The sequence below is a fragment of the Gadus macrocephalus genome, chromosome 13, assembly GCF_031168955.1.
Source record: "Gadus macrocephalus chromosome 13, ASM3116895v1".
Classification (NCBI taxonomy): Eukaryota; Metazoa; Chordata; class Actinopteri; order Gadiformes; family Gadidae; genus Gadus; species Gadus macrocephalus.
The window spans coordinates 10,005,658-10,033,121 of NC_082394.1; the positions used below are offsets into that span (position 1 = coordinate 10,005,658).

At 44.6% G+C, this 27,464-nt stretch overlaps 3 protein-coding genes across 8 annotated transcripts in view; 1 reads left to right on the top strand and 2 right to left on the bottom strand.

Annotated features, from left to right (window-relative positions):
- Positions 1-2,332: 2,332 nt before the first annotated feature.
- Positions 2,333-8,791, bottom strand: LOC132470809 (neuronal vesicle trafficking-associated protein 1-like). Its single transcript, XM_060069692.1, has 5 exons — positions 8,652-8,791; positions 8,168-8,320; positions 7,877-7,993; positions 5,396-5,506; positions 2,333-3,803 (listed from the first exon to the last, which is right to left on the bottom strand). The coding sequence occupies exons 2-5, from the start codon at positions 8,294-8,296 to the stop codon at positions 3,603-3,605; spliced, it is 558 nt and encodes a 185-aa protein (XP_059925675.1). The 5' UTR covers positions 8,297-8,320; positions 8,652-8,791; the 3' UTR covers positions 2,333-3,602.
- A 1,031-nt stretch (positions 8,792-9,822) lies between these two features.
- Positions 9,823-27,464, top strand: part of tacc1 (transforming, acidic coiled-coil containing protein 1) — a 30,215-nt gene continuing 12,573 nt past the window's right edge. Inside the window, exon 1 of one of the 4 annotated variants that reach the window (XM_060069685.1) lies at positions 9,823-9,978. Coding sequence is in view for 3 of the 4 variants with exons in the window: in XM_060069681.1 (XP_059925664.1) it covers positions 26,365-26,534 (170 nt within the window). In the remaining variant the exon portion in view is untranslated. Of the gene's footprint in view, positions 9,979-14,786; positions 15,042-25,811; positions 26,535-27,464 lie in introns of those variants that run through there. The other 3 variants (XM_060069684.1, XM_060069681.1, XM_060069683.1) reach the window with 3 other exon arrangements.
- On the bottom strand, positions 15,592-22,514 carry aggf1 (angiogenic factor with G patch and FHA domains 1). Of its 3 annotated transcripts, none has more exons than XM_060069687.1 (16): positions 22,496-22,514; positions 21,884-21,954; positions 21,447-21,646; positions 21,235-21,334; positions 20,945-21,129; positions 20,559-20,690; positions 20,136-20,336; positions 18,801-19,284; positions 18,428-18,539; positions 17,794-17,845; positions 17,604-17,705; positions 17,330-17,495; positions 16,819-16,901; positions 16,590-16,717; positions 16,384-16,483; positions 15,592-16,242 (listed from the first exon to the last, which is right to left on the bottom strand). In XM_060069687.1, the coding sequence occupies exons 3-16, from the start codon at positions 21,636-21,638 to the stop codon at positions 15,988-15,990; spliced, it is 2,292 nt and encodes a 763-aa protein (XP_059925670.1). In that variant the 5' UTR covers positions 21,639-21,646; positions 21,884-21,954; positions 22,496-22,514; the 3' UTR covers positions 15,592-15,987. The 3 variants fall into 3 exon arrangements, with proteins under 3 accessions (XP_059925670.1, XP_059925669.1, XP_059925671.1); XM_060069686.1 differs by lacking the exon at positions 22,496-22,514 and adding an exon at positions 22,040-22,140; XM_060069688.1 differs by lacking the exons at positions 18,801-19,284; positions 22,496-22,514 and adding exons at positions 19,647-19,716; positions 22,040-22,140.

Here is a 27,464-nt window from a genome sequence, read left to right on the forward strand (position 1 = left end):
CAGGAAGACCTCCAGACCGTTGGCACCTAACCGCACCACTCAGTCCGATTACGGGACCCATTTCGGACTCAGACGCGACGTTGTCCCGCTACTCTGGAGCTCCAGGAAGACATCCAGACCGTTGGCACCCAACCGCCACACTCAGTCAGATTACGGGACCCATTTCGGACTCAGACGCGACGTTGTCCCGCTACTCTGGAGCTCCAGGATGACCTCCAGACCGTTGGCACCCAACCGCACCACTCAGTCCGATTACGGGACCCATTTCGGACTCAGACGCGACGTTGTCCCGCTACTCTGGAGCTCCAGGAAGACCTCCAGACCGTTGGCAACCAACCGCCACACTCAGTCCGATTACGGGACAACGTCGCGTCTGAGTCCGAAATGGGTCCCGTAATCGGTCTGGATGGACAACGTCGCGTCTGAGTCCTTCGGACTGAGTGGTGCGGTTGGGTGCCAACGGTCTGGAGGTCTTCCTGGAGCTCCAGAGTAGCGGGACAACGTCGCGTCTGAGTCCGAAATGGGTCCCGTAATCGGACTGAGTGTGGCGGTTGGTTGCCAACAGTCTGGATGTCTTCCTGGAGCTCCAGAGTAGCGGGACAACGTCGCGTCTGAGTCCGAAATGTGTCCCGTAATCGGACTGAGTGTGGCGGTTGGTTGCCAACGGTCTGGATGTCTTCCTGGAGCTCCAGAGTAGCGGGACAACGTCGCGTCTGAGTCCGAAATGGGTCCCGTAATCGGACTGAGTGTGGCGGTAGGTTGCCAACGGTCTGGAGGTCTTCCTGGAGCTCCAGAGTAGCGGGACAACGTCGCGTCTGAGTCCGAAATGGGTCCCGTAATCGGACTGAGTGTGGCGGTTGGTTGACAACGGTCTAGATGTCTTCCTGGAGCTCCAGAGTAGCGGGACAACGTCGCGTCTGAGTCCGAAATGGGTCCCGTAATCGGACTGAGTGGTGCGGTTGGGTGCCAACTGTCTGGAGGTCTTCCTGGAGCTCCAGAGTAGCGGGACAACGTCGCGTCTGAGTCCTTCGGACTGAGTGGTGCGGTTGGGTGCCAACGGTCTGGATGTCTTCCTGGAGCTCCAGAGTAGCGGGACAACGTCGCGTCTGAGTCCAAAATGGGTCCCGTAATCGGACTGAGTGGTGCGGTTAGGTGCCAACGGTCTGGAGGTCTTCCTGGAGCTCCAGAGTAGCGGGACAACGTCGCGTCTGAGTCCGAAATGGGTCCCGTAATCGGACTGAGTGGTGCGGTTGGGTGCCAACGGTCTGGAGGTCTTCCTGGAGCTCCAGAGTAGCGGGACAACGTCGCGTCTGAGTCCGAAATGGGTCCCGTAATCGGACTGAGTGTGGCGGTTGGTTGCCAACGGTCTGGATGTCTTCCTGGAGCTCCAGAGTAGCGGGACAACTTCGCGTCTGAGTCCGAAACGGGTCCCCTAATCGGACTGAGTGGTGCGGTTGGTTGCCAACGGTCTGGAGGTCCTGAGAATCATCCAGGGGAGCGGGACCACTTGGCTTCTGAGGCCGAATCGGGTCCCCTTGTCGGACTGAATGGTGCAGTTGGTGGCCAACAGTCTGGAGGTCTTCCTGAGGCTCCAGAGGAGGGTAACTCTGTGAGTCTGAGTCCGAGATGAGTCCCCTAATCGGACTGAATGGTGCAGTTGGTGGCCAACAGTCTGGAGGTCTTCCTGAGGCTCCAGAGGAGGGTAACTCTGTGAGTCTGAGTCCGAGATGAGTCCCCTAATCGGACTGAATGGTGCAGTTTCAGTACGCCGTGGACCACTTTGGTCTACCATCGTCAGTCGCTACAGTCCCTACTCGCTACTTTCTGCCGTGGAATCAAAACAAACCCTCTAGTTGAGGACGCGCCTTGATGACGCGGGCCCGAATGCGCCACAAGAAGCAGACGGAAAACCTTATATATCCATGCAGCAAACAGACAGGTCTCTCGGCCAATAAGGTCCTTCGGTCCGAAGAATTTTATTGGTTGAAGTTTTCACTAAATATTATGAGAGTAAAATAATTGTTTGTTTTTACTCCTGGTGGGTCTGTCTTGCATATTAGAGTGTTATTACCTTATTAATACCAATTTAACCTTATCCAAAAAAAGTGTAAAAATGCAACAACAAAAAAAATCCTGCATTTTAATTTCAAAGAGCAATTTTCAGAGAATGTTATGTATAAATATTTTTAAAAACATTAACTTCCAATACGCACTTTAAAGGGACAGAATCCTGAACTGTTGTGTTCCATAATAAAATGCAATTCAAATTGGCAGGATATATGTTTCTTGATTTAATATTGAATTGAGTGATATCAGGAGATAGACACCTATGTAATAGTAGGATTAATTTATTTACATTTTCTCATCAGTGTTGAAAACCCATTTCATTAACAAATTTCCTTCTTACAATTTAATGTCAGTAAACCATTTCATCTGCTGTTTGTTGGCACTTCATTCCCATTCTTAAGTTTACAGTTTCAGTAGCAAATGCACTTTAAATATAATACTTCATTGTTTAAAAAGATACATCCTTTCTGCCAGCTACTGTGAAATGACTGATACAGAAAAGGCAACAACCACAAGTACTACTGTCAGATTGTTCTACTACATCAAATTGTACAAGTATCTTTTAAAATAGCTACCAATAGCCATCCATTGTCACTACACTAAATAAATTCAAAGCATTGCACAAGACAGTATCTTCATATTGCAGTGCACAAAACATTCAATACAATAAATAGATTATGCTGGTAGAAAACCCTTCTAGAGTTCTTATGCAGTTCTTACATTGTTTACATCTTTGTGTATTTTGTCAATGTTGAGTCGAAATAAACACGTTGGTGCTGCTTACAAAGAGTTAAAACACATTTAGACATTCATTTCAAATGAATCTGAATCAGGGAGCCTGTTTAATCTAGTGGTCATAGAGTCCTTAAACACATGGTAGGTGAGGACCAGGGAAAGTACTAGAAGGGTAGAGAACACAAGACACTGCTGGTTCCACTGTGTCCTAGTCTGCCTGTTAATAGTGCATTAGCACTCTCACAAGACTGAATCAGCTTTCAAATGACTGGAGAACCAATCCACCATGGCACGAGTCATGCATTTGTGTGTTGGAAAGAGGTGAGGCAGACATAACCAACACTCACTCCAGCTGTTCTTAAGTAAAGTGAGGTCTCTGTTTCCAATGCCTATGCACAGAGAAATTATCTGTGCGCCAGTTGTTGTTGCTCTGTGTTCATGAGGCGCTTCTACGTTTTTACGGACTATCTTTAAATATGTAATAAGTGTAAATCACCCTATGCTGCCCAAACAAACCAGGAATTCCAGGGAACCGGTAAATCCTGGCCTTCCCGCAAAATCGCTTCACAAACATCCCCTCAAAATAAATTCCTCACTTAAAATTGGACCTCGGCTTCCACCTCAGCCTTGGCCGACGTAGCAGCTCAGAGGGGATCACGCTCATGTTTGACCCCACAGAAAAAACAACGGGACTTTGTTTTAGGTTTCCCTCAGAAAAGACACAAACATTTTGGGTGGCAGTCAAACGCCGCTTGTTCGCTGACGGCGACGGGAGACGGGACCGGGGGGGGGTGAGGGGATCAGGCCAGCTTCTGGGCGGTCTCCGTCTCCTGCTGGGTGACCTTCTCCTCGGACATGACGGTCATCCACGGCGACACGGAGCGCGTGATGGTCTGCTTGGCCATGTTGTAGTGGTTGATGATGGTGAAGAGGCGGCCGCGGCCCCCCGGGCCCTGGGGGGGGTAGGAGCCGTACATCCCGGCCGGCATGCAGCGCCCTTGCTGCACGGAGGAGAAGAGAAGGGGGGAGGGAGGGGGGGGGGGGGGGGGAGGGAGGATGGTCCCATTGGGAGGAAGCGGGGAGGACAATAAATCAATTGTTGAGCCCTGGAGGGAGGGAGGGATAATGTTCTGGGGAGAAACGGGAACATAAGAGGTAGAAATTTGTTGTGATGAAGAGTAAAACTGAAATGAATAAATGAATGTTCATATTTTTAGACTATTGGCGACGCTCAAAGGGAAATCTTGATAATGATGTGTCTATTTATCCTTTTGCCTCACCCATGTGAGGCAAAAGGATTGAGGGTTGAGGAGGCTGGAGTTCGCTCAGTCTGCTGGAGCGAGATGATGTGAAAACTGATTAGCCTATTACCGTAAATGAGCTAATATACACCAGCAAGGCACATGCATGATTCCCCATGGCAACAGGCACTTGCAAACATTGGTGTGTCGTTGTCATGTGTGTGTTTGTGTCAATGAATGTGTATGTGTGTGTGTGTGTGTGTGTGTGTGTGTGTGTGTGTGTGTGTGTGTGTGTGTGTGTGTGTGTGCTTAAAGGTGAATTTGGTTAAACTAACATCTGGTAAAGAAACCCGCAGAGGTAGCTGCAGCATTAGTTTGATTAAAAAGTAAATACATTTAAAAAATCAAGACCTTAACAGTGACTTTCCTTCCATCCCTTTGATCAAACTATGACGCATTTATTTTATTTGCTAGTTTAGTGATCATAAGCGTTATATTATCGGTTGAGGAGTGCTTTATAAATAAAGAATAAATCAACAAATAAATAAATGAAACAACCCAACGACCATCCCCCAAACCATGTATATACGTATATCTACATTATATTCTCCTATTCTTCATTGAATATGAGATCTATACACATTGTTACGTTTAGGGCCCGACCGATTTATCGGCCTGCCGATTTAATCGGCCGATTATAGCCTTTTTCAAAATAATCGGCATCGGCCAAAAAGATGCAGATTACAATTGATTTTTTTTGTACATTTTTTTTTTTTTATAAATGTTATTGCGATTAGTATCCTGCAGATTGCGCTCCTACTCGCCTTGCTAACTAACAACTTTAGCTGGAGTAAAAAAGAGGAGATTGAATTTTACCGTACAACATGAAAGCACGCTCGCTCAGGCTGCTGCGCGCTCACCTCACCAATGTACACAAGACGCGTTGTTTGAGCATGTTGTGCCTGTTTTTCTTTAGGTCCCAGGCCATGTTAATTTGTTATACTGTAGACTCTAACGGTGAGACCATACTGCTCAGCACGCACGTGTTAGTCACTGCTCACGAGCGCAGCACATTGGGAGTTAGTTATTTATTTTACATTTTACATTACACTCATTTTTGACTGTAAATGTATTCTAAAACACTCAAAGGTTCTGCATTCAATTCACATATTCGTCAAAAGTGTTTATAGTATATTTAAGGTATCAAAAACTACGTTTTATATTTTTTTAATCGGCCGATTAAATCATAATCGTAATTTTTCTCTGAAAATAATCGGCATCGGCACTCAAAAATCAATATCGGTCGGGCCCTAGTTACGTTGTACCCCACATTGCAGGGCGTGGCTGCTTACCGTGTACACAAAGCTCTCCGGGCAGGGCTGTTCGTACTGGTAGACCTTGTAAACCACCAGGAACACCACACACACCAGGAAGGCCAGGGCACAGATCACCAGCAGAGTCACCTGGAGAGGGAGACACAACCAGCCACCACCACCACCGTCAACCATCCATGATCCAGCCCATCACAGTCCTCAAACTGTTACGCAGCACACATGTTTACGGCTCATTAAGGCCCAAGAATGATTCTGCGTCGAATAGCCGCGGTAGTCTTTTCCGAATGTCTTACCCCCCTTACCTTACAGGCGCCTTTTTTGAGACTAAAAACGTGTGGGAGGCCCCAGGAATACAAAATACACGGAAAAATCCATCAGCAAAGGACTGATGAAGAGTCATTTTCATGCATCAAGTATCATGGTAGTGGGGCTGCCATGACTCGAAGAGCATGGCAATGGTTCAACACGATTAATTATTCAGAGATACAAGGTAAACTGACATGCACTCTCTGTCGCTGGTTCATGAAGCCTCTACCAGACCCAGGTCAATCCTCATTCTATATTAGTGTGGGCAGAATGGTAAAATAACCATGCTTATATGGTCTGATTTATCGTTATATGGGGTTGTCTTGATGGGTATGTGTAGAAGTAGAAACCAGTCAGCACTATCAATATGTGGTCCAGAGGTTATAATGTTAGCTGTAACATTGTGTGGTCTAATAATAGACCACATTAATTTGACATCAGGACCTAACCTTGATGTATACATCTCATTGTTCTCAACACTTGAACGGTGTGAAGAAGCAGTGCAAGTGTTGCAAGGCAAGGGGAGAAGCAGCATTGATATGTCGGGTGGCGTGCGTCTCTTCTCTCTCCCTCTCTTTCTCCTGGGGATTATGTAACCGCCGGCGGTGTCTCTAGGAGACCGGAGTGCCAGGGAAGACAAGATGTTATTAAAGTCACTTCATCATTTTCCCGTTTGAGAAGTGGAATAAATATATTTTTTGCAAGCCGTGTTCCCCATAGGCCTACTTTCTGCCTGCAGTGGTCAAACTGTTGTTAACAAAGTCTCTCTGACAAAAGTTTTGGGATAAAATGAGAGATGCGATGTTATACGATGTGCGGTGAGGTTAGCCCTGACAAGAGGAACATGCACAGATAAAGATATTTTGAGTGAAATATATTTTATATCTGAAGGGCTTTTCCACAGTGCATGATGGATTATGAGGATATTTTTGTTTTAAGCCTTAGTCTCTCTTTCGTGTGAGAACAATTCATGTGTCAGGATTCAAAAGTACACGCAGTGCTGGAAATAGCTTGTGACATGAAAACGGCAACAGGAGTGGATGAAAGGGAATACCCTTGCGGGGTCTTCTTAACACAACATATCAAAGCACAGATTGTCACACCAGACATGTCCCTCCTTATCTTTAAAACTGGTTTTTCTTCTTGCACATCAAAGGACATTCTGTTAAAATCAAAGACATTAGATGGCTTTGATTATGAACTTTGATTTATGATGTTTTTTTTGCAATTATAAACATCTGTTGAGGATCTTATTTTATTATTATTATCATTATTATTTGTATTTGTATCTATTATGTATATTTAAGATATATAATAATTGTCAATATTAGCACTTTCAGCCCCACCACTTATTATTCCACATCCACTTACTTCCTTAGTTGGCTTTATATCATGCATTGTAATCCATGGCAGAGAAAGTGTTTTGGTATGTTTGGGTATGTCTGTGCAGCCAAAGAGGATTTTCCATGTCATAAGTGGACAATAAAGATGTCTACTATAATCCAATTATCAAAACCATTATTATTACTATCATTAAAATAATTGAGGGATACACATTCTAATGAGCATCAATGGTTCAACCAGACATTGCTGTTTGGAGGCTATTGCCATGGCAGCAACGGAATTAATGAGGTGTTTGGGGGCGGGGGATATAGGCTGTGCATTATGCATTCTGTTGTGTACGCATGCAGCTAGCAAACCTTTCCTGGTGGAGCCCTCTTGCTTTGCAATACACTGAGGTCCCTGACACAAACCAACATGTTCTTCCACACTCTAACTCTGATGAGTCGAGAGAGGGAGAGAGGGAGAGAGGGAGAGAGGGAGAGAGGGAGAGAGGGAGAGAAGAGGATTCTGTGACAAATCATGCACTGCAAAGAAGCTCCAAGGTGGTCGATATTAACATGTGTGTGTGTGTGTGTGTGTGTGTGTGTGTGTGTGTGAGTGTGTGTGTGTGTGTGTGTGTGTGTGTGTGTGTGCGCGCGTGTGTGTGTGTGTGTGTGTGTGTGTGTGTGTGTGTGTGTGTGTGTGTGTGTGAGTGTGTGTGTGGGTGTGCGTGAGTGTGTGTGTGTGTGTATGTGTTGGGAGGGGGGGGGGGGGGGGGGGAGAGTGAGGGTGTGTGAGTGAAGAGGAAGGAAAACCACACAAATAATAGACACAGGAGCATGAATGCAGAAGAGAGGTGGTGTTTCTTACCTTGAGCCGCTCAGACACTCCCTCGATGATGCTTATAGAGAACTCTGCAATTTTAGGGGACCTCAACTTGGCCTTCTTGCTGTCCCCATCGTAGTCGCTCTTTGTCTTCACCACCACCTGGCCCAGGAAAACACAAGAGATGCATGACGTGTTACGTGCTGCATGGTATTTCAGAAAATTGGAAAATAAAGACCTATCAGGAAATTATATTGGTGACCTAATTGTTATTTTCCAATAGAAAGGCTTCATCTTGATTATATTCAATGCATTGATGAAAGAGGGATTTGAGACCTTTTCCGGAGCTGGAAACTGCAGTTGACTGGCATCTAACGGTGTGATCAGGGGGATTGTGTCGAACCCGTCTTCACTAACCCCCTTCCCATTATTCTTTTCGCTAAAATTGTTCCCTAGTTTGACCATTTTCCTTCACGATAAGCAGTAAACCTGAGGAGAAGGAGAATAAGAAAACATGCGCATTTCAACCAAACCATTAGACGGATGTGCAATTCTAACATGTTTGTTTTAATAGGCTATGAAACACCCCGAGAAATGTCATGTTTTATATGTATAATGAATGAAAAATCTCAAACAGTAATCCGCACAATATGATAGAATACCCTGAAGTAAATGATGAGACAAATAACAATACATATGTGCTGGTGTCCTCGTCCGCGGAACACGATTATTGACAGTAGAAAGGTTATTTTTATGTTTTTACCCGGCTGCTGTGTATCGTGATAAATCAGTGCCACTATAAACCTTATCGTGCACTTACCCGCTTAATTATGATATTTTCTTGATTCCGGACGGTGCTTCTGTCCTCCAATATATTACAGCTTGTGCCGTCGACGTTGCCAAGGTGTGACGCAGCCGATGTACGAGTCGGGAACACAGATGTCTGCACGGCGGGGTCCCTTCCTGCTGAACCACGCCGCCGCCGGCGAGCAGTGGTACTGCAGATCATGTTGAAGACCGATCATATATAAACCATTAACCGTGATTTCAGTGCAGAAGAATGGATGCATTTTCAATGGGGAACTAGAATAGACAGCACAACTATGACAATGACAAGGGCCAAATAATAATGCATACTATTAAAAATAAAATAATAAAGAAAAGTCCGAAATTACCTTCTGATCTAAAAACTCAGTAAAGTTATCCTTTTCTGTATCAAATATTGGAATGTTGGAATTTATTTTCGTTTTAATAGAACAAGATTAAGAGGCTCCAGATATACCAAATGAGTAGTTAAGGATGTTCTTTGCCACACATAATTTTTGTTTTTGTTTAATGTTAAGGTTGTTTTGGAGTTAGCGGCTCTCAACAATCAAAAACCAGAATAACTCTGGCGGCAGAAAGAGAATATGTTCCGAGTACAAACGTTAGCCTTATTGTGAAAAGGAATACCACCAGGTGGCGCCACAAGCAAACCTTTATTTCGGTGAAGGGTGAAATGGGCTATTTTATGAATTTGAGCCTACTGGTGTGGTTTATAATTCAAATTAAGTAGCCTATGCTTCTATCTCAATCTTATATTAGGAGTTCAACAATGCGTTTGTATTTCCTCCAACGGTGAGGTAAAAGCGTAGCAGATTCGGCAATAGGTTTAATCGGTTTATCATTTCGGCTGAGAAGTTTGCATCAAGTTTGTTCGTTTACAGTACACAATCTATGGCTTATCTAAATATATCTACATTTAAAAGAAAAGTTCATGCTCTAGTTACATGTTTGGATTTGGCATGTTATAAAGTTGTCGGATAGTAGGAACGTTCACGTTTTGTCTATAAACCACTAACACACGTCATCCTTTGGGTTTAGCTGAAAACAATGAAGAACGGTGTTACAATGTAGGTTAATCCAAAAATTCACTGCAGCCGCGTGTCTGCGAGTAGGCCTACTCTTTCCTTGGCACGTGTCCCAGAAAGTTCATTTGTCATTTCCTAATCCCCGCCGCCTGCGCTGTTGAGGATATGTGTCTTCTGTCAGGACGCCGGAGACTCCCGTCCTAGCGTTTTATACCGCTCAAGGCTCAGCCATCAACAGCAGGAGCGCACCTATCTTGGAGCTCACCAAACCCGTGTGTGACCCCCCCAAAATACAAGGTAGGCTATGTACTACACACTTTTATAAAACTACATTCTGATACGGCGTTAATATTTCTGTGTTTGCGTCATTTTCATGGATCTCTCATCCAAAGTTATGCATCTCGAATGGCCGTTTTCATGATCGAGGCTGCTTTTAATCCACGTTTCAGCGCATGTTTTGCTAGTTGTTGACCATATGCAGTCGATCGCTTCAAAATGCTTTTCCTAGCCTAGCAGACTGCACTTAGAGACTTGGGTTGGCGCCGTGTGAATTATTTTTCTGCCGGTTATAACTAACTTCACCACCGGTTAAACCATGCAAGCCCCTTTAACACACACGCGCGCGCACACACACACACACGCACACACGCACACACACGCACGCACGCACGCACGCACGCACGCGCGCGCGCGTTGACCAGTGGCACCAGTAGTCAGTGTAAAGTTGTTTTTCCCAGTAAACGCCTTTACATCGGAAAACGTTGTTATTCATAACCATATGGAGACCAATCACGTGTCCCAAGGTTTCCGGAGTATCTGGAAGTATGAGGTCACTTTAACGCCCATTGGCCCAGGAATGTTACTCTTATTTGCGGCATGCTACTGAGATGCCTGCTCCAGTAGACAGAGCATTGTTAAGTGTAGGTTTTGTTTCATTGCTGTTCATTTGAATGGAGAAGCAAAAAAGTCACTGCAACTAAATTTGAATCTGATGATGATTAGACTATGAATGAAGATATTTGTAAGTGTTAGGTCTGTTGGCTGAAATATTTTACATGGTGGAAAGGGCAGTCATTAAGGTCGGATAGATTCCAGACACTACGAACCAAACAAGGTCATGTTTGCTAATATCAGTTAGTTGGTCCAGAGGTTTTCCAAATGGTGGTGGCCAGTCGTGCGGTCAGGGACGGCAAAGACAACACAGGGCTGGTTCTCAGCCTCATGTTGCTCATGCTCCCCTGCCTTTCAATTGAGTTATGAGCACAGTCTCTCCTAACGTCACCAAGAATGGAAACACAGAGTAAGAACACACACAGTCATATTTTGGCGTTGGTGGAAGCCATTGTGTTTAGTCTGGCCAGTGTCAGCTCTGCTTCCCCCCACATAATTACAGGAGGTTGGTGGTTTAAAAATATGTTATCGTCAAACCAATGCACAGAATATAATGTACTTTATGTTAGGTAAGGCCTACTGGTCAGAACTGTATCAGAAGTTGATAGCATGGATGGACAACTAACTCAGACATCCAAGCAAAGGCTCACATTTAATAACGTCCCCTTACCCTAAGCCTTTTAAGCGTCAAGCGTTAAGATCCTCATGGTCATTAAGTAAATTCTGCAAAAGGGTCAAATGATTCCCCTCACATCAAGGGGATGCACATATGAAGCCTGCAGTTTTCCAGTGCAGATTGTAATCTGTAGAATTGAACATTCTTTAGTGTACCGCTGAAGACGCTGTTTCATCATAACAGACATATAGAGAGGGTCCGTCTTTTATTTAACATGGCAAATGCAAGGGAGTCAAACCAGTCATTTGGTTGAAATAAGTGTTTTTGACTCCCTTTGACTGGAGAGGGACTGGCTCTGTCTGCAGACCCGCCCCACCGTCACACACACATGACCATGCACAGCGGCACTAGACGCGCTACATAAGGACTTCATTCAGCTCTACATCGTGGTTCTCGCCGCCACACACTTTCCCAGGCCGCGAGGTGTTTACAAGCGAGGACGCCCTTATAAAACATTCTGTTAAGCCGGAGTGACCATGAAACACACAAGTCCAAAAGTCCCGGAACATTGGTTGTGATGTTAAAGTGATTGTCTTTTTTCTTCTTCAATGAAGACTGTGTGTTGAAAAATACGCTATTTTAGTCAAATGACAGGCTACAGTTGTTTTTGTTTGGAATACTGTTACCATGGTGTTGGACCCCACAGCGGAAAGGCATTATGGAAGTGATGGCATTCCCTAAACAGGGAGGTTGAAGTCATGTTTAGGGGTGGAAGGAGTGGTTTTCACCTTGAAGACGCTATATAATATTGTGGTAATTCCAATGAACAGTTGGGTTCTGTACTACAAATACATGCGGTACTCATAGCGTGTACCAGTAGATGTCAGGCTTCACTAGATCACAAATGTTGCCAACCAACCTCCTGTGGTCGGGCCTAGAGCTTATGTTCACATATCATTAGTGGAGGCAGGGTTTTAGTCTTGTGGTGTAGGAACTGTCCCATCACTCCAAATAACAGGGGTAATCCTCGAAAAATTCATCATGTGAACATGTTTTTTTGGTTTCCTTGAGCGTATCTATTGAACAGATATGCACACTCAATATGGTTTGATCAATTTGAGTGTTAAAAATATCCTTGGCGTCTTGAAGAAAAAATACCATTTGTAAACTTGCGGTTGGTATTCAAAGTCACCCATTGCTCTATCACCAGAAGAACCGATACTAATCATGTCACAAGGGGGTCTTTAAGAGGAGATTGCCCTATTCCCATGTGGAAAAACGCCTATAGCCAGTCAGCCTTGACTGTCAGAGGTTTAAGAGCGTGGAATTTAATTCCAAATCACATCAGACAACTAAACACTTAGTCAGTAACCAATTCAAACAATGGATGATTAATGCATACACATGACAAGACTAAACTCTCGGTTTATATAGTATAGTCCTATATATATAGTCCTGCTTGTTCATAATGTTGTCATGTATGTATATTTGTTTTGCAATTTCGTTCTATGTATGACTGATTTTGTGTGACCTTTTCTAATCTTAAACGGCTTTTCCTGTTTTTCTTTTGTTTTTATGTATTAGAAAGCATTTTTAACACCGTGGCTAAGGACTACAGATGAAAAATAGCTTCTTCACTGATGCTGACATTTTTAAACATGTGTATTCATTCATTTCACATTGTTCCTTCTCTCAATTAAACTAAACTATAAACTCAATTATAGATTAATTGTATTTTCTGAGAAGGAAACAATTCTGGACTGATGGTGTCTACTCTATCGTACATTCAACATCCCACAAAAGCCACCACATTAAAAACAAACAAGCAGGCCATTCAGAACAGATTAATAAGAATTGAGCTCCTGAAAATGTGTGAGCTTCATCTCGTCTACAGGTTTTCAAGGCTCTTGTGGACTGGGGGTCAAAGGAGCGTTTAAAATCTAGAGTGTGCACTTTGTAGGGCTGGTAGTTTGAGTAGGGGGCTTGCTTGTATGGTATTTTTTGGCCTGTGTATGGACTGGGTAAAGTTAGACATGATAAGGCTTTTTGACTGTCACCTCCATTTGCTTCTGAGAGTGTACAACTCCCGCTGTGGAACATATGCAAACCAAGGGCTGATAACATGTTATAGTAGTTCCATTGTCTAGTTTCTCATAACTACCTCTGTTGTCTGCACTTTGAGCAAGAACCTATGCCCCCCACCCCAAATGCTTCAAATTCTATTCACAAAATAGTGTATAAGAACAGTCATTCATTGACTTTTTCTACAGCCATGAATGACTGGAATTTCTACAATTTATCTGTATCTGTAACATGTCTGATATCTGTTGTGGAGGAATGATAGCTTCACTGACTTTTGACCCTGTTCTAGTCCTAACCAACGATAGGGAGAACGGTATATTGTCACTAGTTTAGCTGAAGTAATAGCCAAAGTAAATTGTATAATGTAACTTCATGAAGTTATAAAATATTTACTACCAGATAAGCAATCGATGACGAGCAGCTTTCTCATTTATGTGTTTAATTATCTTGTGCGGTCTTGTGTGTGTGTGTTAGCAACCTACACATAAGCGTAAATCGTGTGTAGGCAATTAAATCAACTGTTGGTTGAGGACAAGACTTGCGCTAATAGCTGTGGTTCCTCTGTGAAGTCTTCTAATCTTCAACTATTTAGCTGACATTGTTCAGTGATAAAAGCAACTTTGCAGATTGAAATCTCTCTGAAACGTCAAACATCATCACCAATGACAAAAATACCCAGACACAACCAGATTCCATCAAGGCTGAGAATGCTGGCCTTGTTCTGAAGATGATATGATCTATAAAGTAAAGTATTCTTGGAGTCATCTGTCCCCCTCATTGCATATCAACTCCAGTCCGAAAGCAAATGCAGTGTTTGTGCTCAGCTGTGTTGGTTGTCTATTTTAACAACATGTTCCTGCAGGCGTTTTAAGAGCCACCAGCCGGGAAAGCTGTAACGTTGTCCTCTGCGCTGTGGGGTTCAGTTCTCATCCCTGTGGGTGACAGATGTTGAACCTCTAGCCTTGAGGTGCTCTTCATACGTTTCGTGGTTCATCACATAAAGGCGCAGGGTGATATAACGTTGGTTCTGGTTGTATTTGTTGTTTGTTTGATGGATGTGTGTACTCTGAGCATGCTGTGTACATGTGGTGAGTATAAAGAAGAGTGGTCTAGTGTTCCTGGGTGATTCAACTCTTTAGCAGTGCTGGGAACTGGTCAGGCTGGATCTCTCGTCAGCCCGGAGCCACACATTGATCCATCCCTCGGGAAGCGGAGTGTAGCCCTAATGTTTGGGCTATCCTGTGACTCTAAGCATGACTACCGCCTTCTTTTTCTTGAAAGGGAAGATACTTTATCTTCAGTCGAATCACACACAAAGGCACAGGGCACAACGGATCATGGAGGATTTTCTTTTGAGACTGCCGTTGGCACTGTGGTATTATGTTCCTGTGGAAGGAGTGGTCAGGTGAGGTTAGGGAGGGGGGACTGACGAGCACGTCGGCGATAAAGATAAGAAAATAAAAGTGGGAGTGTACCTAAGGAAGGTGCGAAACAAGCAGGCAGGCACAGCGAGAGAGACTTATGTCAAAGACCTGTGAAACGCCAGATCAGCTGCGATCAGCTGTAGAGCGACGGCGCTGGGAGTGGAATGACATTCTAGCAGAGACATAGCTAGTGGTAGGGACTACCGCGGGCGGACACACACACACACGCTTAGTTGGAGGAGAGGGTCCCCTGGGTGGGACACAGAGTGGACCATGGGTAACTCTTCAAGTCAACAGAAGAAGAGCAGCGGGCTGACCAACTCCAGACCCATCGCCAGTAGTAACATGTAAGTTCAAATGCCGTGTTTAATCAGTTGATCAATGTAGAGCTTTTCCACCAGCTTATCATTCCATCATTAATGATATTCATTTCCCTATGTCTTTCCATTTGTTTTGAATGATTTTCATATCTGGCTGCCCTCAGATTCGTTTCAGTGTTCTCGGCCGTTGTGTACTGTTTGCACCCACATGCAAATATTCACAGACCCTCAATGAACTCACTGATAAGGGTCACAACGTACACAGTTCTGACATGTTACTGTGTAGTTAAGATTGGTTATTGTACTACATTGACTTATTGGTTCAGATTTGGAAATAATCTTCATAAAAATAACTCGTGACATTTGTAGTTTTTCTTTTTTATAGATTTACTGCTTAGCAACCCAAAACAGTTCTGCAACCGGCTTCCTTATCAGATTCTGAGGTCATTGAGAAATACATCCCCTCTATGTCAACAAGTGCTTCATGCCATTCCTGTCTTCTGAGAGAAAGACCCGTGGAAGCTCTACCCTCTGTGGGCTTGGCTTCACAAACACACTTCAGCTATCCACACATTACAGCTGAATGCAACAGAAACCTTTATTGAGGTTGTGACACCAGTTAAATTAATCCTTCAACCATAGTTCTGGTCTGAAAATGTATATATGGACATTTAGAATCGGCAGTGAGAAAATAGCACAATGATCATACATTTCACGATAAAAAAAATAACTGAATACACTCAGTTAAAAAAACACAGGACAAGCACTAAGGACACTAACGGTTGCCCAAGACAGCTGCAGAGACCGTATGCAAAGTAAACAGAGTGGCAGCAGGTTTGTCAGGTTACCAGGAAATAGTCGTTTTACAAGCCATTGCCGTACTCATAAAATCAGATGGAACGCGCTCCTCTCGTCCCAACTCAATGTCATTTATTTGGCGCTTGAGGGATTAATTTGCGTTGTCTATCACAGCTTATCCGCTCCCCTGCGTTGGGGGGCCGTCTTCAGGTTGTGGGTCCGTGGTGGCTGGGTCTTCTGCTTTGAGCCAGGCTTTGGGGGACCTCTCCTTGGCCACCGGCGGCCCCGGTTGGCAGGTGTCAGCGAACCTCTCGCGGGCTTTCTGCCAGTTACTGCTGGACCTGGATGGGGCGAGGAGTGCGGCGTCTTCCGCGGAAACGACGGCACCGGCTCCCAGACCCGACTTTGACTTCCTGACCTTGAGCTGGATCTTGTGTGGCGGAAAAGAATTGGAAAGAAAACAAAAAGGAAGAGGAAGTGAACCAATTTCCTCCGAGACGCACAATAGCAAAAAAAAAATAACCCTTTCATTTGAAAAAGACCCGCCCTTGCTCTTTTCAAACAGTCTTACCGGATCTTTCATTCCCTTCCCTTGCTTGCCCAGTCCATCTCCACGCTTCCAGCCCATCTTCTCCAACATCTTCCGGCCTTTATTGACATCACTGATTTCCCTTTAAAAGCCAAATGTTTACAAAAAACAAAGAATGATTGAATTCCCATTGCCTCAGGTTTTGGGCCACAGATACAGATGAAGTCATAAAAGAGAAGCATGCGTACACGTGGACCGAGGCCGGCGCGTCGTCCCGCTGGAAGGTCCCGTCGCTGCCCACCGTCTGCCTGCGGCTCTCGGCCCGGTCCTGGTACCGGGGGTTCTTCAGGGCCTTGGCCTCCTCAAACTCACTGCTCTGTATACAGGAGAGACCACGGTGCACAGTGGTGAATGGATTGTCGATGGCGCGACAGTAAGGCTATGTCAACGTGGCATTTGCTGTAGGATTGCACTGACCTTGAGGCCATATTTAGCCTTCATTTGCCGCAACTCCTTCTGTCGCAGGACTTCCTTCTCCTCTTTGATTGGGCCGATGGGAACTTGGAACGCAAAACACACATCCGAGCCAAAATGACTCTTTAGTTAATTCGCCTACCTCAAATCAGTGCAGATAATCAGTACACAGTCTTCACATTAAACATGACACTGACTGTAAACTAACACATACTCTAACTACAACTAAACAAAAAACAACTTAAACTCATCTTTCATCTTCTGCATACATCTAACAGACAAAGTGACTTTATATCACGTTAAGGAGCAGGTAGGGGTTATGCATTTTGCTCAAGGGTGCCTTCAGGAAGCCTTCAGACATTGGGGATTGAACCTAGTACATTTCCAGTGGGATCCAGACATCCCCTTCATTATCCTATTACCCTTTGTTTTACTGAAAGGAGCTATGGATGTAGAGCAGTGTGGAGGAGCAGGAGATACGACGAGAGCTGCAGCCCTGATGCTAGTGTCTTACCTGGCGTCACCGCCCTCTTGTGCTTGCTGAGGTGGGCCATCACCTGGCCGGGCTCACAGCCGTCGCAGGTGTCAGTCCCAGAGTGGATGTGGAAGGACAGCACCGTCTCCCCCATCTTCACCTCGTCCCCGTGCGTCAGTGCACAGGGCTCGCACTTTATCTTTGGCTGGGATTTATTTAGGCAAAAGGTTAGTGCAAAGACCCATGGCATTATTTATATGCATTTGTATAATGTGGAACATGGATCAACAGCAGGGCTTTCTTGTGGACTGACCTGCAGGATTCGGTTCCCGTTGAGCACGGTTCCGTTCTGGCTGCCCTGGTCCACCAGCATGTAGCATTGTTGGTCTTGGTCAAAGTAGACCACTGCGTGGCACTGGAAGCACAGAAGTAAAACAGCCACATTACCACCAGGCAGATTACACACCCCACACTTCAGAGGAAGGTTGAACTGTGTAGAATACCTTGCTGACTCCCATCTCGGCTATTCGTATCGCATGGTCCATATCCTTCTCTCTGCAACGGAAAATGAATATTTGCATTAAGGGGCGAGGTCTTGATTGACATCCTGATGACCATTCTTATTGAATCATGGATTAAGGTTGTGTATGTTGCCCTTCACTGGATTGCCCTGTATTGGTAGCGAAGCCAGCCTGTAGCTCACAAGCACAGCTCCAGTTTTTTTCTTGAACTAGTCTGGAACCAGCCTGACCCTGGCAGCTATGCTCCAAACAAGATAACTTGCATGATCAGCAAACCCCAGCGAGTGATGAAGATATCACGAATTTCAGAAGTGTTGTTTTGGAAAATGGATTTATCAATGTAATAATATTTATTCTGCTCTGGAATTTGTTTTATCTGAACGCATGACGTTTATACGTCAATGAGAACGTTCACTTTTTGAGTAGTGGTAATGTTTGCTTATGGTGTTTACATTGCAAATATGTCACTCAGGATTGATGCTCATCAAATCAGCTGCAGAATAAGGTTGACTGACTGTGGCCCTCACCAACACTGAGGTCGTCAAGACTTTCTAGACCTAAAGAGCTAAGAGAATATGGGCTGGCTGTGTGAGGCTACAGTTTTGCGGTCACCCACCTGCCGATGGTGGCTTGGGCGTCTGCTGTGATGATGAAGAGCGTGCCCACCTGGAGCACCGGGGACCTCACCACAGTCACCCTCACACAAGGTGGCCAGATGTCTGTTTTTGCTAAGGGGGCACAAAACAAGATCATGATCAACACCTGGAACGTTTACTCTTCAGATGGTTGTGCATATCAAGAGGGATGCTAACGGAGTAAGCGCTTATTCCCTGTTTACATCAAGAAAGAGAAACGTTAATAAAATAACTGTTAAACTAATAACCAGGTTCAACAGAAATGTATCTGTTGACAACTGAGCTGATATTGTGTATGAGTGTGTGTATGGTCTGTTAAACGCCCTGATCTGATCTTCAGCCCCAATCTCTCACCTTCTTGGCCCTCGGCCTCCATGTCCGACTCGGCCTCGCCCCCCGCGGGGGAGGACGATGACGACGGGGAGGGGCTAGTCTCCCTCTCTCCCTCCGTCTCGGTGAGCTCGCCCTCTTCAGGCTCGCTGTCTCCGTCCGAGTCGTCGCTGTCCGAGCCTCGGCTCTTCTTGCTCTTCTTGCTCTTCTTACTCTTCTTGCTCTTCTTTTTGCTCGCCTTGTGTTTCTCCGACTTGGACTTCTTCCTCTTCTTCCGGGCGCTGCCCTCGTCGTCCGAGCGGGAGCGGGAGCCGCTCTTCTGCTTCTTCCTCTTCGCGGCGGGCCTCTTCCTCTCCTGCCGGGACCTCGAGGAGTCTTTCCGGCGCGGGGATATGTCGGGGCTGGAAGACTGCGGCCGTGGTTTCCGTAGGGCGGCGCTCCGCTTGGCCGGGCGCCGCTCCACCCACTCGTCTTCCTCCTCTAGCTTGATGCCCTCGTACGACGGCTCCTGCCCCCAGACAGCCACCAACACCCCCGAGGTTACCATCTCCGTTAAGCCGCCACCGACGGGGGACGACAAGCTGGCTTCTCTAACGCGTCTCTACGAAACGTCTGCCTCTCAATGGTCTCAGTGGTCAAACGAAGCGTGTCGTGGTCCACCGTTGTGTAAAATAAGATTCTTCCCCGAGATTTGTGATCGATGTATTGCGTAACAATATGTTGAAATCATTTGTAATGTGTAATAATGTAGTAACTGACTTCTGTGGTTGTTGATGTTTTTACCAGGTGCACAATGTAGTGTAGTGTGACACTACCGTTTCAACCTATTATTCTCTAACACATTCTTTGATTATTAAATTGAATGTGTACCTTTGTATGATGCAGTGTTCCCGTAAGAAGAAATCTTCATATTAGCCAATGAGCTAGTCAACTCTTGCACCTGGGTGAAGAGGAATAGTGGTTTAGCTATTAAGCAGTTTCCAACCCAAACTCTGAGTCTATAGGACACAAGCTTGATCATTTGAAGACTGAGACCAAAAAAAGAAGGACCACATGCCCCTTAATAAAAAAAAAGAACTTTGAAACAAAAGCCAGCTGTCGTCCAATTTTGCAGAACAAAAAAACAAGAATACAGAGAAACATACAACACTTTTTTTGTTGCGTTGTCAGGGAAAAAGCGAAAGGTCGATATTTAGTACGCTTTTGTTAATGTTGGATTTTAAGCCAGTGATTCAGAACTGTTAAAAGACAGATGTGTGCCTTTTTGAAAAGTAGTGCACACCCCTGAACCGTTATTGACCCACCAGGCTCTGATGCTGTTGTATAAGTAAGCATTATGTCCCCCCTTTGTCTGCATACCTTGTGATTCGGCTGAGAGGCTTTCTTGGTGCCCTTCTTGGACGTCTTCCCTTTCCTCTCCGCAGGCTTATGGTCTTGGCCTGGCTCTGCATCAGTGTGTGCAGGTAACACCTCTATCTTCGAATGGAACTGGTAGCGCCCACTCTCTGCGTCGTAGCAGTAGTAGATGCCCGTGTTGTTATCGTAGTACAGCTGACTAGCCTGAGGGAGAGAAAATATTGGCCTAGTTTACTAACTATTTAATAACTATTAGTACTGTCATACACACTAAGTGCACCCCTTCTGAGAGGCATGAAACTTTGGAAGGTATGGGATGCAAAATCATAAGAAACCAGTGAGCGTTGCATAAAAGCCAAGGACTTCTCAACCATCTACTCAAGAAAGTCTCAAATGTAGAACAATAATACTGAATGTGTAACCAACCGAGTCGTAGTAGAACTTCGTGCTGTGGTCGTAGTACATGCCGGTGGTCTCGTCAAACACGAAGCCCGTCTGGGTCATGGCCTGCTCAGCGGTAGCCCTCAGCATGTCTGCTATGGAGCCCCCCTCGCCACCCTGAGAAGGAAGGAATAAAAGCAGTTTTAGGGAATAACAGCAACCCTTCAAATAATTATGATACGGATATTCACTGTTTGTGATGCAGCTTCCGTAATCATCTAGCTATGTGATTTGAATGTGCAACAGCTATTTCAAAGTGTGGGTTCTGTATTAAAGTGTCTTCTAAAATACTTGTATTTTATTGTAAATAATAATAATTTCATACAAATATATTACGATCATTTGTAAACGCCTTGTCTAAAACAACATACCTCTGTCTTTGGTGCGGTGTGAGTGTCTGGCTGAACAGTCACTTCTGGGACAGCCTCGGAGGCAGCTGGAACCACTGGGGCCTCGTTGGCCTCAGACGGGTCCTGTCCCGCAGTGGCCGTAGGACCCTGAACATCAGTAGCCTCTGTGTTCTCATAGCTGTTCCCATAGTAGTAATTGTAATAATCTGTAAAGATGAATTCCAAAACAAGTTAGTATTGTCAAGATTCCGTTCGTTAGTTCAATGCTACTAATTATGATGACCACAACAAACAAAGAATCGCATACACACCGGTTTCAGACCAGGTGTACTCTTCTGTCTGAGTTTCACAGTCTATTCTGTCTTTGTCTTTCTTCTTTCTCTGGTGAATCTCTGCGCTCAGCTGGTCAACCTTTTAGTAAAGAGCACCAGGATGCAAGACATTCTTGCGTCAGGAAATTACATTCACTGTGATGATCACCTTAACTGACCATTAATCGTTTCCTACGTTAAATGCGCTCTACCTGTTTCCTCAGGTCTTCGTTGTAGTTGTCTGTGTTTTTCTGCAGTCTTTCAGAGTGACTCAGTTGTTTTTGTAACTTTGCCAACTCAGCTCTGCAATCGTGAAGTTCTTGCTTTAGGAATTCTACTTTCAGTTGAAGCTCAGCAACACCTGACTCGTTGTCTCTTTCCACGTTGTTTTCGGGGGTCTCCATTATTACGACTAGGACATATTATGGACACACATGGCAAATTGTGAGCCTTTCTCCATTGTAACCTTTCAGAACCAGGGCAACAGGCCAAAACTTTAATTACAAAGACAAAGAGGGGGAAAATTCAAATCAAGCAATCAATTCAAGCAGATAATACATCTGAACTATATACGATTATACTAAAATACAAGACAGCTCATGTTATTACAACCGCTGCTCCTGGTATGGGTCTGTAACGATGGTCTTACCATTGATTACCTCCACTCCGTTTTACTCTGCTTAACAGTAAATCTTCATTCAGCCCCCGTTGAAAATGAACCTGCAAGTTGAAAATAAACATCGTGTAACCATCTTGCACGTTCGATACATCCTGGTACAAGTTTTGAGGATAATTAGACAGTTACACTTATAACAGGTGAATTTTTTACAGTCCGTCGTTTTCATGACCGCCATTTTCTGGCTAACTACGTCATTAAGTTAGTTCTTCTTCCTCCCGGGTTTAGTTGTGTAGTTTCAGTCATTACTGCCTCCCAGTGGCCGATTCTCTATCCTGCGTCTCCTACTCTGAATATTTATTTGAGCTAAATTCCAATACACATAAATGGACATTTATGTATATTTTCACAGTTATTACTACATTCTCATTCATGTTATTATTGTTATTTATTTATTTATTTATCATTTATTTATTAATATATTTATATTTATATACTATGCCAGTGGTGATGCTCTAAACCAAATTTCGTTGATTAACTCTGTTGAACAAGGACAATAAAGAAATCTAATCTAATGACTACTCTGTGAAGGTTCAAAGTGTGTCTTTAAATGTAAGTACATACAGGTATTTAGCCAATGTGTACCTTTGTATGATGCAGTGTTCCCGTAAGAAGAAATCTTCATATTAGCCAATGAGCTAGTCAACTCTTGCACCTGGGTGAAGAGGAATAGTGGTTTAGCTATTAAGCAGTTTCCAACCCAACTCTGAGTCTATAAAATATAGGCTTTCAAAAAGTTTATATTGTAATTAATGATTTGCAACTTTATGTAGCCTACATGTAAGGACAAAAAAGAGTCTGCATGCTATATCATTGTTACATAGCTTACTCCATGTCGTTTTCTACGCCATAGAATAATGAACTAGAAGCTACAATACTATTTCTACAGTGCTGTCCCTACTGGCCTGAAGGCCCTTTGGTAATATCCTCACAACTTCCTCCAATTGATGGTCTGCCAAGGTTATGGCCATATCTGTTAGTTATTCTTTTTTTATTATTTTATAGCATTTTTCTGTTGCGCCTTTCTTATTCATATCCTTCCAATGTGATTGGGGTTGGGGCTAGTTTTCCTTGAAAACGTTGGTTATGTAAAATAACACAATATGTAATACACTCTGATACCACTAGATAGAGCCGGCAACCCTTCCAACTCATCCATAACTATTAACTCTCACAGCCACAGCATTCAACCTTTCAAACAATGTTCAGAGAGGGGTGGCCAGTTGATTCAGTAAGACAAATCTCATGTCTTTGCCTATTTCTGGCAATACTAAAATAGCTGTTATTTAACAATTCAGCCTGAGTGTTGTCAAGTATTTTATTCTCTAACATAGTTACTCAGGTGGATATGCTATGCTGTTGATTTATTGCCATCAGCACATTTGTTGTCTTAACATTTACATTTCAATCCAATGAGCTGTGCTGTTAATGGCTATTATTTCAGAGCTGCTGTGCTAAATAAATCTATTTAGAGGAAGTATAACACTGTGTCACCATTGAAATCTAAGCTGCCAAGAAATATAGGTGCTCACGTAATGTGTAGGCCGCTATAAACCTGTGAAGCTAAACTAAGAAAAGTGATTGTTTTCCCTCTTTTTTTTGTCAGGTTCCAGTTTCTTCTTCCTGGTGTTTCTGTTCTGTTTCTGTTATATAACATCTATCAGTTTCCCCTTCTGTTTGAAATTCGAGCTCTCCATGTTTAGTTCTGCTTTGGTCACACAATGGAACGGCAAACGCAAATGTACTGCTGGGGTGTTGGTGATAAGAAAGGGAAGAGGTGCTCTCTCCTGTATGGAGAGACACACACACACACACACACACACACACACACACACACACACACACACACACACACACACACACACACACACACACACACACACACACACACACACACACACACACACACACACACACACACACACACACACACACAATAGCATACAATGACCCCAGAGACACCCTAAATGTAGTGACTACTGCCTGCTTCATGTTTATACTGAGCAGCAAAAGGTCAACCAAGTCTTAAAACATGAATCATAATCGATTCATACGATTTAAAGCATTTATATTGATTATTGGTGAAGCCAAAAACTAGAGCCCAGCAGATAAGTCGGTTGGCGGATCTATCAGAGATACATCGGTATCGGTGTATCTGTTGGCTGATATGAAAACTTTAGAAATGTTGTCGATTTCTGAATGTAATTGCCTCTTATAAATCCTCTACTGTGGTGGTTGAACCTCTAGTCTAAACGCTTTGACTGAGCACATCCATGTAAACACTGATAACACTAACAGTTTGACATCATGTTCTGTGTGAAAGTTAGAAGCCCCTCCCAATACAGGTATTGGTTCCTTTAGCTCTGGGTATTAATACGATGTTGCTGTGACCCGAAGCATTGCTGGGGGGTAAGCAGCAAATTCTAAGGAGGTGCTCAACCCCCAGGATACCAAGATATATATATATTTAGAATAAAAGTAGATACGTGAGTCCTTTGCTCCCTCATATTGGTATCGGCATCTCCCCCAAAAATCCAGTATCGGTCGGCTTTAGAAACATTTCCCATTTGAAAGTCTGAGTGTTGTGTTGCTATGATGCTCGTTATGTTATATTGCTGCCAATGACCGCCAAGACTCCTGGCTGACAGTAGTAATGCAGACTCCTACTAACAGTGACCCCATTGAAACAAGGCCCACAGTCTTATTAAAGGGAATCCATTGAGCTATCTTTCACTTAGAACACAGACTCTTTGCTAATTCAGCGTTTCTAGCGATTAGCATAATTTGTTTAGTTGGTGTAGTATTTGGCTATTCCCTAAACAAAGAGACAAAGAGTCTCAGATTGAGCATGTCGGCATAGGTGAAAGTAATTTCCACCCTTCGGTTGCATGTGACTACTGAGGTGTGGCTGGGTTTTCTCTGACACTCTGAAAAAGTGTTGAAATCGGGCGTTGCAACGTCTCATATCGCTGAAACATCTGCAAACAAGACAGTAAACACAGGGGGTAGATCCAGGGAGCCCCCTCCTCTTCTATTACATCTAAACCACGAGCGGCCCAATATATCAGTGGTAAAGGCCCCAAGCTCCACCAAAACCCACACGGCACATGACAAGAGAGGGCCTCCGCCCTCATCTCCTGCTCCATGATGTGGAACATCTGAGCCAGACTGGAGCTCACGTGTCTCCCTGCAAACGATATAAAATAACCCACATGCTGCTATGTGTTATTGTGTGCTAATGTAGCATGATGAATCATGTAGGGTAGGCGAAGGTTTGGTCATGTGCTACAGAGGCGTAATGGAAGAACCTTGCTGTCTTGGTAATTATGGAATGTCTTATTGGTCATGGGGGGGAGGCTAATTCTGGTAGGATGAGAGCTCCGTCCATATGAATGTCTGTTATTTGGATACATAATTTGGACTTCCTTGACTTCCCATTCAGTTCCTGTTCATCTTTAGAGGCTTCACTATAACGTTAGTGTGACTCTTTAAGTGGCATGTAGTGTTTTTGATCGATTGTCTCTCATTTACCATGGATGTTGACTCATAGCAGATACTTCACGTCAGGTGGCTTTTTTGGTGGCTATGCCACAGAACCAGTTCCCCAGGTCTGATATGCATGCCACTGAACCAGCAGCGAGAGCAACACAGTTAACAGTTAAACAGCCTGGGGGTTGGGGTTGGGGGGGGAGAGAGTGTTAAGATCCGGCCCCACATTCCTAACCGCTCTCGGGGTAGTAAAAACCTGGAGCTCCCCCAGTACAGCCTCCCTCCTCCCTCAACCCTCCTCCCTCCTTCGTCCCTCCACTGTTTGTTTTCTCCCTCTCTCCCTTCCTCGCTTGCTTCAGATTGCAAGAGCCTCCACGGCTGGAACATACCATTCCTCAAACCACAGTGGGGGGAATCTAGCGGGGCTCATTCCAGGCTGAGGCACAGCCTCTCAAGAGACACAGGCTTTCTGCCTCCCCCGTGGTCTCCCTCACAGTGGACCAGTCCGGGGAGTTTAGCAGGAGGGGCTGGGAGATGCTCAGAGAGAGAGAAAGAGAGTTGTGCTTTTTGGAAGCCAGCTGATCAGTGCTGTGGTTTTCTGCCACAGAGGCAGCGAGAGAGAGGAAACGTGACCAGAAAAGAAAGGAGGTCCTTCAGAGAGAGAGAGAGAGAGAGAGAGAGAGAGAGAGAAAGCAGTCAAAGTCTTTGTCATTTCAAGAAGGCATCCATAACCTGAAGACGAGAAGAAAAACATATTTTAGGAGGGAAATGCTGTCTGAGAGCCAAGAGGAGGCAGCGCTGTGAGAGAAGCTCGCTGTGGAGGATGTGAAGAACCTTAACATGCTGGCCGTTTCGAGGGGGGAAGGAAGTACACAGGAAAACAACACGCCAGGGCTGTGAACCAATCAGGCGTGATTCACACGAACCGACGACGAGGAGTAGAGCGCGAAGACAGAAGAGAAGACATGTCCTGGCTGTCCCCGGTGTCCTGGGCCAAGTGGACGTGGACGGCGGTGCGAGGTGGAGAAGGAGAAGATGGGGAAGGAGAGGAGGGAGGAGGAGAGGAAGGAGAGTACGAAGGAGAGTTTAGGCGGAGAGCAGAGGAGGAGGAGGAGGAGAGATCTCAAGGCAGCAGGCGAGTGTTTTGGCAGCATTTTTGGCCTCAAGGATTAAAAACAGAGGGGCTTTCACTGTCTGGAGGAGTGTGTGAGTGTGTGTGTGTGTGTGTGTGTGTGTGTGTTTCTTTGGGTTGTATTGTTTTGTTGTCTTATGAGTGAGTGTTTTTTCCTTTTCACCTGTGGAGTTGGGGAAACAATAATGTAGAGCTGGATTGAATTTATGTGTTGTTAGTGTGCCTTTCTTTTTGCTTTGACGTCTAGACGACATCTGCCTCTTGTGGAGGGACATAAGTCATTTCAAATTCATGGCAAAAACCCATTCCCCCAGTGCCTTTTGAAGTATAGCATGCATTTGCAGTTCTAAAGCTATTTTATTGTGCTGGATGTGATGTACTTCTCTGTTTGCGCTCCGTCAGTTGATCTTTAGTATACAGCGTGAGAGGGCGCTTTCCTGTTTCTCTTTTACATTTGGAGGGACACTCTTGTTTACACTACAACTGCACTTTAACACCATGGGCAGATACAAATGAGCATGGACACACACACACACACACACACACACACACACACACACACACACACACACACACACACACACACACACACACACACACACACACACACACACACACACACAGAGACTATGAACAATGGTTAGCAAACACACAGGCTGTGTGATGTCTTTGTTTGGCTCATCATCAGTAATTTTTCAGAAATGAAGATGCATACTGAACATAATAGTGGGGACTGACACTGGCGGTGAATCAATGTTTCAGCGATGTGCACCTAAAATAAATTCCTATTCATCTCCTAGCTATCTCAGGTCACAGGTTCCTATCAAACTATGACTGCAGTAGACATTAATAAACGTTATAATGTAAACGGTGGCGTGATTAAAAACAATGCAGCCTTCTTTTAAAAAAACAAGGTGTAATGATTAACCGCCC